At 46.1% G+C, this 13,152-nt stretch overlaps 1 protein-coding gene across 1 annotated transcript in view; it reads right to left on the bottom strand.

The window, feature by feature from the left end:
* The window catches only part of LOC142259272 (uncharacterized), a 65,423-nt gene extending 52,753 nt beyond the window's left edge, over positions 1–12,670 (bottom strand). Inside the window, exons 1-5 of the mRNA XM_075331750.1 lie at positions 12,483–12,670; positions 12,174–12,353; positions 11,969–12,092; positions 11,772–11,885; positions 3,022–4,190 (exon numbers count right to left, since the gene is read on the bottom strand). Coding sequence (XP_075187865.1) covers positions 3,022–4,190; positions 11,772–11,885; positions 11,969–12,092; positions 12,174–12,353; positions 12,483–12,560 — 1,665 coding nt within the window. The 5' untranslated portion in view covers positions 12,561–12,670. The remainder of the gene's footprint in view (positions 1–3,021; positions 4,191–11,771; positions 11,886–11,968; positions 12,093–12,173; positions 12,354–12,482) is intronic.
* Between the last annotated feature and the right edge of the window lie 482 nt (positions 12,671–13,152).

The following is a 13,152-nucleotide window of genomic DNA, read 5'->3' as shown; positions in this document are numbered from 1 at the left end:
CACTTCTGCCATTGGATTCTCTGCCGGCCGTGACAACTCTGTGACATCCCGTCACTATTTTTGTGCTAAATGCCTACAACTCTGACTCAACTCCAGAGGTTCACAGGCAAAATCATCACATCTAAACAATAGAGAAAGACAGGCATGAAGAATATACATTTACAAGCATTTATTAACAAAGTCAAGTTTTGAAATGCAATTAGATACAATATGATATACTTCAGAGTTCCTATCTCCAATCTGGGGCTGCACTTTTTAGTAAATGAATCAGTGGGCAACCTGAGATTAGTGAATTATCTAAATATAATCCCGTATCAAAACCTTTCACAAATGTTAATAAAGGCTCTCAAAATACCCAACTTACTAGCAAAGTGGAGCTTGAATTTCCACTTTGTGGGATCTTAGTATGTAGAGCGGGATCCCACAAATCTCTGCGGCTGCTCTAAGCACAAGAAGTAGCTCTGTAAACTAATCCAGGGCTGTCACAAACTTTTTTTTAAGGTTTTACTGAAGTACTTAAGAAGGATGCCGCAGAGCTGGGGTCGTAGAGCTCACTCTTCCACTGTGAGGGTGATCACTGAGGGTTGTGGGATCTCACAACCTAGAAGTTCCTTTTGGGGGACATTAGGGACACTTCAAAAAGTTTTAGTACTGGATTATATTTAAAAAATTCACTAATCTGCGACTTTTCACTGTTTTAGTAAATAATAAAGGCAGCCACAGATTTATTATAAGCACAATTTAGAGGGAAAGTCATCTAACACATTGCACTAGAAACTGGGGGATATTACCCTTGTAACAGAGTCAGCAGCAGATCCCCCTATAAGGCTGGAATCACACTTATGTGTGTAAAATTGGTCCAAGTCTCATGCTAGAAAGTAGCATGAGCTCTGTTCACATTATGATCAGTGTGCAATGCAACTGCAATGCGATTCTGTGATTTTTCATTTGATTGTAGTCCGTGTGCAATCCGTGTTTGATGCGTATGTGTTCCTTTTTGTATTCTCAGCAGCTATGTCATCTGCCATTCAGCTCTGCTACATGGCCACTGACAGCAGACACAGACAGAGCCATGTAGCAGAGCTGAATGGCCGCTGACAGCAGACACAGACAGAGCCGCGCAATCAGAATGAAGTCGGATGAACTTCACCCGACTTCACTGTCATCCCGTGGCTCTGTCTTTGTGTCATGGCCAGATTTTCGGTCACCGGTGAAGGTATCACCGGTGACCGCAGATCCTTTGAGTGACTGCAGTGATCTCCGCTATCAGCGGTGCCATCACTGAGGTTACCCGCGGCCACAGCAGAAATTCTCTCGCTGAGATCTGTGGCCGCGGGTAACCTGAGTGACGTCATCGCTGATAGCGCGACTCACTTCAGTCGCTGCGGGGAGCTCACAGAGAGCGGTCGTGGTCTGTGACCGCTCTCTGTCAGCTTCCGATGTAACAGAGCTGAAAGCGTCGTGGGACCTCTGTGGATTACGTCGGACATCGAGGGGTATTTGGGGACTTTAATAAAATGGTGAAAGAGGTTGTTGTTTTTTGTCATTTATTACAAATAAAGGATTTTTGGATGTGTGTGTTTATTTTCTTTAACTAACAGGTTAATCATGGAAGTTATCTTGGGGAGACATCTGCCATGATTAACCTAGGACTTAGTGGCAGCTATGGGCTGCTGCCATTAACTCCTTATTACCTCGATTGCCACCGCACCAGGGCAATTCGGGATGAACCGGGTACAGTCCCGGGACTGTCGCATCTAATGGATGCAGCAATTCCGGGCGGCTGCAGGTTGATATTTTTAGGGTGGGGGGCTCCCCATAACGTGGAGCTCCCAATCCTGAGAATACCAGCCTTCAGCCGTGTGGCTTTACCCTGGCTGGTATCAAAATTGGGGGGACCGCACATCGTTATTTTTTAAATATTTATTTATTTATTTAACTTCATGATATAGACCCGCCCACTGGCAGCTGTGATTGGTTGCAGTGAGACAGCTGTCACTCATCGTGGGGGCGTGTCTGACTGCAACCAATCATAGGCGCAGGTGGGCGGGGAAAGCAGGGAATACGAGATTGAATAATGAGCGGCCTGCTTTTTCAAAAGAGAAGCCGCCAGTGTGAACGCCGTGCAGCGCCGTGCCAGTGATCGTGGATCGGTGAGTATGAGAGAGGGGGTGGGAGGGAGAGACTGACATGGACAGAGAGAGAGATAGAGCCAGAGAGAGAGACCAACCGACCGACAGAGAGAGAATAGAGACCGAGAGGGAGACACCGACTGACAGAGATAGATTGACCGACATTGTCAGACCTCACTCATTTACCAGTGTTTTCTGAAACATGCGATAAATGTATTTAGAAAAACGGATGTCACTAGGATGGTGTGTGTGCCATCCCTGTGACATCCGCTTATTTACCCGCTCCCATAGAGTTGCATTGGAGAGACTTGTGCGAGAAACTCACCAAAACGCAGCATGCTGCGATTTTTTTCTCAGTCCGATTTGGACTGAGAAAAAAATAGAAGATGGGAGCTGCCTCATTGATTAACATGGGTCCGAGTGCAGTGTGAGAATTTCTCGCCATTGCACTCGTGCGAGTTAATCACAAGTGTGAAGCCGGCCTAACAGTGCGTCATGACCACATTCTTATGGTTTGAAAAATACGATAAGTTTAAAAAGAGAGAAAATAGTTCTATCCCTCACCAAATCTTACTTGAGCAATTGTAGCCAATTTTTAAATAAAACCCTTTGAATTATAGTACATTATGATGGCTTCTCCCATGTGACTCATCTGACAACAGAACCTGATTAATGATAAAAAACATTTGGCAAATTCTGAAAACAAGAATGGCTGCTCCGCTCTGTTGGTTTTCTGATGGTCGGCAAGACTTGATTTACCAGTTAAGCATTTCAATTAATTACTCACAGAATGAAAAAGGTTCCTTCCCTATGCGGCTTCTTCACATGTTTAACAAGATCTGATTTCTAAGAAATACATTTTCCACCTTCAGAACATAAAAATAGTTTATTTCGTGTGATGTTTTTGATGGTAAACAAGACCTGATTTCCTAGTAAAACATTTACCACATTCTGGGCATGAAAATGGCTTCTCCCTTCTGTGAGATCTTTGATGAACAACAAGGTGTGATTTCTGAATAAAACATTTCCCACACTCTGAACATGAATACGGCTTCTCCATTGTGTGATTTTTCTGATGTCTAACAAGGTCTACTTTCTGAATAAAACATTTCCCACACTCTGAACATGAAAATGGCTTCTCCCCTGTGTGATTTTTCTGATGTCTAACAAGGTGTGATTTCTGAATAAAACATTTCCCACACTCTGAACATGAATACGGCTTCTCCTTTGTGTGCTTTTTCTGATGTCTAACAAGGTCTGCTTTCTGAATAAAACATTTCCCACACTCTGAACATGAAAATGGCTTCTCCCCTGTGTGATTTTTCTGATGTCTAACAAGGTGTGATTTCTGAATAAAACATTTCCCACACTCTGAACATGAAAATGGCTTCTCCCCTGTGTGATTTTTCTGATGTCTAACAAGGTGTGATTTCTGAATAAAACATTTCCCACACTCTGAACATGAAAATGGCTTCTCCCCTGTGTGAGATCTATGATGCCAAACAAGATCTGATTTCCGAATAAAACATTTCCCACACTCTGAACATGAAAATGGCTTCTCCCCTGTGTGAATTTTCTGATGTCTAACAAGGTATATTTTCTGAATAAAACATTTCCCACACTCTGAACATGAAAATGGCTTCTCCCCTGTGTGAATTTTCTGATGTCTAACAAGGTCTGCTGTCCGAATAAAACATTTCCCACAGTCTGAACATGAAAATGGCTTCTCCCCTGTGTGAATTTTCTGATGTCTAACAAGGTCTGATTTCTGAATATAACATTTCCCACACTCTGAACATGAAAATGATTTCTCCCTTGTAGGAGCCGTTTCATGTTCCACATCCCTTCTGTAACTTTTATTTTGCATACAATTCTGTGATAAATCAGAATTTTGGACTTGTTTGAAAAGATCAGATGATAGAGCTTTCCGAGAAAGGACTGGAGGTATATCTGGAACAGCAGCATGCTCTTCATATGTATCATGTGTTATACTTTCATCATCTGTTTTAAATTCTGAAGATATTAGAGGTCCATCTGAACTCCTGATACAGTTATCGGCTAAAAATAAACACAACGTTATTATTTTTTATTATATAATTTTGAAAGTAGATTTATTTTTTTAAACCAGAACATACGAAATTAAATTAGGAAACAAATTATTCTTAATTTGTTTTCCCATTTTGAAATCTTAAGCGGGCTTTACACACTACAATATATCTAACGATGTCTCGGCGAGGTCACGTCATTAGTGACGCACATCCGGCATCGTTAATGACGTAGTTGCGTGTGACACCTACGTGCGATTCGGATTGTACGAAAAACCGTGATCGCATACACGCCGTTCAATAGCTAAAAATTGAACGTCCGGTTGTTCAATGTTCCCGAGGCAGCACACATCGCTGTGTGTGACACCCCGGGAACGATGAACACATCTTACCTGCGTCCCGCCTGTAATGCGGAAGGGAGAAGGTGGGCGGGATGTTTACGTCCCGCTCATCTCCGCCCCTCCGCTTCTATTGGCCGGCCGCTGTGTGACGTCGCTGTGACGCCGAACATCCATCCCCCTTCAGGAAGTGGACGTTCGCTGCCCACAGCGAGGTCGTATGGAAGGTAAGTACGTGTGACGGTGTTTAATCGTTTGTGCGACACGGGCAACAAATTGCCCGTGCCGCACATACGAAGGGGGCGTGTGCGATCGCATACGAGATCGCATATGTGATTGCAACATGTAAAGCAGCCTTAAGAGTTACATCTTCGTTAACTCGGATCTCCCATTCCTAGCACCAGTTCTATGGAATGCGCTACAGTAAATAATCTAATTGATTGTCACAATGTGACTGTAGGATAATGAGGGACAGGAGGCTCCTATACTTTCCCTAATGCTAGGAGACCTTAGGCTATCCCTAACCTCTGGATTCTCCCTGAACGTGGAAGTATGGCAGGAGTATGATGGAAATACAGATTAAGAGACAGATGGGAAAACCAAAATTCAGACACACTACAAACTCACAGAAATAAACAGTGAGAGACTAAGGAGAAAAGCAAGAGCAGGAAGGCAGAAACAAAAAAACAACAAGGGTTAACATCACAACTGCTCACAGCAATAATGCATGACAACCATCAGTTTGTATCACAACACCTCACCAGACCTGTATAGGTAAACTATAGCTGGCATTAATGGAATAGTCCAGCCAGCATATATAGAAGGGGAGCGAATGATACTGACTCCCCTACAGCATGTGATGAAAGACATTAACAAGGAGCCCAGCAGAGAATAAGTCTTGCTAGTCTAAAGCGAGCTTTACACGCTACAACAAATCTAACAATGTGTCGGCGGGGTCACGTCATAAGTGACGCACACCCGGCATCATTAGTGTTGTTGTAGCATGTGACAGCTACGTGCGATTGTGATTGAACGTAAAACCGTTCATGGCATACACGTCGTTCATTTCCTTAAAATTGCACGTCGGGTTGTTCAATGTTCCCGAGGTACCACACATTGCAGTGTGTGACACCCCGGGAACGATGAACAGATCTTACCTGTGTCCCGCGGCTCCCGCCGGCAATGCAGAAGGAAGGAGGTGGGCGGGATGTTTATGTCCCACTCATCTCCGCCCCTCCACTTCTATTGGCCGGTTGCCGCATGACGTCGATGTGAACGAACGTCCCTCCAACTCCGGGAAGTGGATGTTCGCCGCCCACATCGAGGTCGTATGGAAGGGTAAGTATGTGTGACGGCAAATAATCGTTTGTGCGACACGGTCAACAAATTGAACGTGCCGCACATACGAAGGGATGGGTAGGATCGCAAGGTGTAAAGCAGGCTTTACTAAGTATGTGGTTCGACGCCTGCGTCTCCCTGCACTGCTCACAGACATCCGAGGAGTTAGCAAGCAGAGTGCCAGAATCTGTAATTTCCACAGATCCTGATGCCGCCATGAAAGTTGGCGATGCCTGCAAGCATCTCGTTGTGACATTGATCCACAACATAGACAATTTCAAAAAGGTTTTTTTTTCAAAGACGAAAATAAAATAGAGACAGATGCCAAACATTTAATGGGCTTGTCCGGGACTATAACGCTGATGGCCTATTCTTAGGCTTTGTAACCAAAAGGTAGCATGGTCTTGCTGTCTGTGCAGATAAACATTAGCGCTCCAATTCATCAAGACCGGCGATGTACAATGAAAATTGATGTCAGGGACTGAAGTTAGATTTGTGGCATAGGGAACATCGCAGTTTGTTATGAATTAGAGAAACGGTGACATCACACCCTTCTTCTGGCCAAGCTCTGCCTATTTTTGCAAAGCTGGTTAAAATTGGCGTGAAACCTCCAAAAGTTGCACAATTTATTTTTTGTACATTCATTTATTATTGACTGTATAATGGCTATGACGTATCAATGTTTGGAATCAGCGGTACAAAATGATGTTGATGAAATAGAGACTCATGACTGTAAGGCACTAGAGTATTAATAAGTGCTGAGAAAACCATGCAATGTAAAAACAACAACGGTCATCATAATCAAAGCAAACAAGAGACTATAACAATATAGCTCTGCAGTGCAGCCAGGCCAACCATCTGTCCTTATAAAATCCTTCTCCGGTCTTCTTTCCAAGCTTATTGAGCAATTCACTGGGGGCAAAAAAGGGGGTTTTCAGGTTCCATCTGGTACCAAACATCAATGATGTATTTACTAGTGTCAAGACTAACATAATCCAAAAGCTCAAAAGGACCCATTGGGTAACAGGTTTCCAATTTCATTGCAACATCCATGTCTTCCTTAGATGCATGACCTCTTTCATGAAGATGCACGAATTCCATTAGGTATGGTACCAGAAGACGGTTAACAATGAACCCTGGGATGTCCTTATGTACCGCCCAAGCACCAGCATCCGGGCAGCTGCTCGGATCCGGATCTGCGGTGGCTCGAGCGGTCTTCAGACCTGAGAGAGGTCGCGCGGACACTCGAAATAAAAAGGGGGGTATTTACAGGGGATTTTGTGGTTAGAGTTCGTGACGCCACCCACGGTGTGTGGTAAGGTGGAGTACCACCGCTGCTGTTGGGAGCACAAAACCGAAATTCTGAGCACCACTGCAGCAAGGAGGGAGCACGCTTGGATCCCATGCCCGATGGTGTTGCTTGTTAGCCTGTGACCTTTCCCTTGGCACCTTCTTTACTTGTTGGCCCCTGTAGTTTAAAACTAGTCGGGTCCCGCTCACCTGTATGGCTAACGGTGTGAGCTTGCTCTCAAAGTTCACGCTTGGTATTTTCTGGACTGTGTATTGGGAAAGTCCTATCCCCCTCGTTGCGCTAGTAACCCGATTTGGGAGTGGGTGGAGAACGAATCATGAAGTCTTCGCCCTCGTTGGGTAAATTACAAGGACGCTTGAAGCTACTTCCTGGCCTAGGGTCCAAGTACCCCGTCGTGCCTTGGCCCCTGCCCGGAGACGGCTCAAGGCCGCCGGCTGCCCTCCTCGGCAGTTCCGTGCCCCTTGACACGATCCCCTGCGACTGGGGTTCCAGCTCGTACCAGGACCAGACCAACGTCTGCCACCTAGTACTGAGGAGCCCAGCTCCTAACCTGTGACCTCTCCTCTCAAGAGTCACTTCACAACTCCCCTCTCTTCACACTCCTGACCCTTCCAAACCAACCCCCCCCCTAAGTAGGCAGCCTTATTCCCTTCAGGCTACCCAATAGCGTGTCTGGTGGGTGTGGTGGAGCGTGTTTCTATGATTTTTGATTGTCTTGGCTCTTAGCAACACGAAAAGTTCAGGGACCCGTAACCAAGGAGGTGGATACTGTGCATAAGGGCAGACTGCACAATACCCTGTGACGACCTGATAGGCCAGGGCGTCACACTTACATGACACAGGCATCTTTCTTAGTGTTTAACTGAAGTCCATGAGAGAGTCAGAAGTCGTTTGGCTCGTCACTGGCGTCTTAATGACCTCCACCAGCTTCATCATTGGTACTGGATTAAAGAAATGCAGCCCTCCGAACTGATCCTGCCTAGTTGTGGAGATGGCTATGTCAGTTATTGCCAATAAGAATGTGTTGCTGGCAAATATGGTGTGTTCTGGTGCAAATCTGTCCAGTGTCTTCATTAGTGCGTTTTTCACTTCCAAGTTTTCTATTATGGCTTCCACCACCAGATTATTGCTGTGCACCACGGCCGCTGGGTCTATGCTTATGCCGAAGTTTGAGAGGGTTTTGCTGATGAACTGTGAAGCAGCCTCAGGCTTGTCCGCAAACATCTTCTTAATTAGTTTAAACCAAATTATCCCAATAAAGCTATAGATCATTAAAAAGTTCCTTTATTGATGGCATATTAAAAAACATAGACACAAACATTAATTAAAAATCAAGGCAAGGGGAGCACGTACTAAACCCACAATAACCAAGCATATACAATAAATGTACTAAATCTTTAGCAGGCCAAATAACACGCTCAGAGTATAGAGCATTACAAAAGCAGTTTACAGCATCCCTATATTGGTAAAATACCAGCAAAAATCTGCATTAGTATGCACTAATAGCTGCCCATTATCACACTTAGCTCATATGAATACCAGACCTGCTGTCATATTAATGGTAAAATACTGCTCCCCTGCCAGCCACTCCAACACGTGTTTCACACCGCTTCCTCAGGGAGTGATGTGGAGGGAGGCAGTGAGCGTTCTTATATAGGACAGGCACATGTGTAGAATTAATCAATCTCCCTATACCTTCATATGTGGCGCCACCATGTCAGCGCCCCGACCGGAAGCCCAGGAGCGCGTCACCGTCGACCACGTCACACGCATGCGCAGAGGGCATGCAATGACGTGGGAGAGAGAGACGCGTCCCCTAGCAACCGCCGGGACGCAAACAAGCGGCGCACGGCAAGGGGAATATCACATGCTGTAACCAGGTCACATGACCGCATTGTGAAACCGCCCTACCAGGAAACCCAGGGGCGCACCACCCCAAACCACGCCACCAATGCCTAAGCATATGATGACATGGATGGGGGCGCGCGTCCCCAGGAAAACCCAGGACGTCAGATGAAAACCGCATAACAAAGGGCAGATAACATACTCGAAAGGTCATGTGACCTGGTTACAGCATGTGATATTCCCCTTGCCGTGCGCCGCTTGTTTGCGTCCCGGCGGTTGCTAGGGGACGCGTCTCTCTCTCCCACGTCATCGCATGCCCTCTGCGCATGCGTGTGACGTGGTCGACGGTGACGCGCTCCTGGGCTTCCGGTCGGGGCACTGACATGGTGGCGCCACATATGAAGGTATAGGGAGATTGATTAATTCTACACATGTGCCGGTCCTATATAAGAATGCTCACTGCCTCCCTCCACATCACTCCCTGAGGAAGCGGTGTGAAACACGTGTTGGAGTGGCTGGCAGGGGAGCAGTATTTTACCATTAATATGACAGCAGGTCTGGTATTCATATGAGCTAAGTGTGATAATGGGCAGCTATTAGTGCATACTAATGCAGATTTTTGCTGGTATTTTACCAATATAGGGATGCTGTAAACTGCTTTTGTAATGCTCTATACTTTGAGCGTGTTATTTGGCCTGCTAAAGATTTAGTACATTTATTGTATATGCTTGGTTATTGTGGGTTTAGTACGTGCTCCCCTTGCCTTGATTTTTAATTAATGTTTGTGTCTATGTTTTTTAATATGCCATCAATAAAGGAACTTTTTAATGATCTATAGCTTTATTGGGATAATTTGGTTTAAACAAGTTGTTGGTTTATCCCGGTAGGATATAATTGTGATGATTTATGGTCAACTCTTCTAATTTTGGGTTTAAACATCTTCTTAAGGCTGCTTTACACGTTACAATTTCACATGCGATCTCGTGTGCGATGTGACACGCCCCCATCGTATGTGCGGAACGTTTAATTTGTTGCCCGTGTCGCACAAAACAATGAAACCCTGTCACACGTACTTACCTTCCATACGACGTCGCTGTGGGCGGTGAACATCCACTTCCTGAAGGGGATGGACGTTCGGCGTCACAGCGACGTCACACAGCGGCCGGCCAATAGAAGCAGAGGGGCGGAGATGAGCGGGACGTGAACATCCCGCCCACCTCCTTCCTTCCGCTTTGCCGGCGGGACGCAGGTAAGATATGTTCATCGTTCCTGAGGTGTCACACACAGCGATGTGTGCTGCCTCGGGACCATTGAACAACCGGACGTTCAATTTTTAGCTAATGAATGACGTGTATGCGATCAACGTTTTTTCGTACAATCCGAATCGCACGTCGGTGTCACACGCAACAACGTCACTAACGATACCGGATGTGCGTCACTTATGACGTGACCCCGCCGAGACATCGTTAGATATATTGTAGCGTGTAAAGCCCGCTAAAAGCAATAATTTTATTAGATAATTTTTGGTAGTTTAAAAGTTTGGTATTTCAGTGTGCGGTTGTAACTTTTTTTTTTTCTATTATCTAGCTATCTACACACACACACACAGACACACCAGCCTGTCTCCTCCTCAGCTTTAGACTCCTGCAATTAAGAGACCTTTGGTCACATGACGTGATGTCAAAAAGGTTCTTAAGCAGTCCTATAATCGGCATATAAACACTGGGGTCGCTAGAAGAATGGGGGCCCTGTGAAATTGCCCAGTTTGCTCTCCCTTACCCCTAATACCAGTCCTGCATGCCAGCCTGTCTTCTGTTCAATTCTTTGAGACTCCTGCTATTAAGAGACCTTTGGTTACATCATGTCACATGACTTCATCAAAGGTCCTTAAACAATCAACCTTAGAATACAACTGATGGGGTCCCTAAAGGCCCAGTCACACGCTACGATATATCTAACGATATGTCGGCGGGATCACGGAATTTGTGACGCACAACCGTCATCCTTAGAGATGTCGTAGCAAGTGACATCTCCGAACGACTGTTAACGAGCAGGAATACTCACCTTATCGTTGCTCGTTGACATGTCGTTCATTTCCATAATGTCGTTCCTCCTTCTGTGCGCCGTTTGTTCATCGTTCCCGAAGCAGCATACATCGCTAAGTGTGACACCTCAGGAACGACGAACACAGCTTACCTGCATCCCGCCGGCAATGCGGAAGGAAGGAGTTGGGCGGGATGTTACGTCCCACTCATCTCCACCCCTCCGCTTCTATTGGCCGGCCGCTGTGTGACGTCGCTGTGACGCCGAACATCCATCCCCCTTCAGGAAGAGGATGTTCGCCACCCACAGCGACGTCATCCGGGAGGTAAGTACGTATGACGGGGGTTCACGACATTGTGCTCCACGGGCAACGAATTGCCCGTGACGCACAAACGACGGGGGCTTGTGCGATCGCTCATGCAATTGCACGATATATCGACGAGTGTGAAGGGGCCTTAAGAGAGTGGGGTTCCTGAGAAATTGCACAGTTGCAACGCTGGTTCTTACTGTAACTAGGGCTTATTTTTAGGGTAACAGAGCATTCGTGAACCCTCTGCAGGTATTTGAGTTGCCTTCATAACAACATAGAGAAGGCACTAGAAACAAACAGCAGAAGAAGCAGAAGCAAAGAAAATACAGCTGAAAAAAACCAGAGCAGAAAACCTAAAAATGTAATCACAAAATTAGTGCAGAAAGTACATGAGTAGATATCTCTTACAGGATAGAGCTGGAGGAAACACATCCTGAGGAACATCGGGGTCTTCTTGTTTACAGTCCTGTGGGAGAAGAGGACGGGGACATCTCTCTGGTGTTGTCCTCTTACTGGATAGACCTGGAGGAGACACATACAGGGACTGAATTCATTCCTTACATACAGATAATTATAGGCCGTGTGTATTTAGTCCTGTCTATTACCTGGTGATGTGAGGGGCTGGGGAACCGCCATCATGACGTCCTTGTACAGATCTTTGTGTCCTTCTAAATACTCCCACTCCTCCATGGAGAAATAGACGGTGACGTCCTGACACCTTATAGGAACCTGACACATACAATGATACCGTCACCCCCGATCCCTTCATAGCGTTACTGTATAATGTCCCAGCATTCCCAGCAGTGTCACCTCTCCAGTCAGCAGCTCAATCATCTTGTAGGTGAGTTCTAGGATCTTCTGGTCATTGATGTCCTCATGTATCGGGGGGTGAGGTGGAGGCCCCGTGATTGGGCTCAGGGGTCTTCCCCATCCCTCAGACACAGGGGCCTGACAGCGCTCACTAGAGTTCTTCTTCACTACTGTGTAATCCTGGTTATGGAGAGACACAGTAATAAATCTCACTCCAGACATTTCCAGAGTCCTCACCTCTCCAGTTCTGTCCATCTGTTATTCCCATAGATAAGAATGGTGTAATGTGACGTCATCAGAATCTCTCACCTCTCCAGTAAGCCGGAAGAGGATCTCTAGGGTGAGGTGTAATATCCTCTCCGCCATCTTGTCCCTGTCCATATCCATCCTTCACGGGGCAATCAGGAGAATTCTCTTCTATGGAGCGATTGTTCTCCGCCAGCATCTAATGTGTATGGAGCCTGAGCCCAGTAATGGGGAATCTCCACACACCTCCACCTGCAGAGCCGCACACTAGATATATAATACCCTGCACCTACCTCCACCTGCAGAGCCGCACACTAGATATATAATACCCTGCACCTACCTCCACCTGCAGAGCCGCACACTAGATATATAATACCCTGCACCTACCTCCACCTGCAGAGCCGCACACTAGATATATAATACCCTGCACCTACCTCCACCTGCAGAGCCGCACACTAGATATATAATACCCTGCACCTACCTCCACCTGCAGAGCCGCACACTAGATATATAATAACCTGCACCTACCTCCACCTGCAGAGCCGCACACTAGATATATAATACCCTGCACCTACCTCCACCTGCAGAGCCGCACACTAGATATATAATACCCTGCACCTACCTCCACCTGCAGAGCCGCACACTAGATATATAATACCCTGCACCTACCTCCACCTGCAGAGCCGCACACTAGATATATAATACCCTGCACCTACCTCCACCTGCAGAGCCG

This window comes from Anomaloglossus baeobatrachus (assembly GCF_048569485.1).
Source record: "Anomaloglossus baeobatrachus isolate aAnoBae1 chromosome 5 unlocalized genomic scaffold, aAnoBae1.hap1 SUPER_5_unloc_5, whole genome shotgun sequence".
Taxonomy (NCBI): domain Eukaryota; kingdom Metazoa; phylum Chordata; class Amphibia; order Anura; family Aromobatidae; genus Anomaloglossus; species Anomaloglossus baeobatrachus.
Note: the sequence above shows the minus strand (reverse complement) of the source record. Positions and strands in the feature narration are given on the sequence as shown.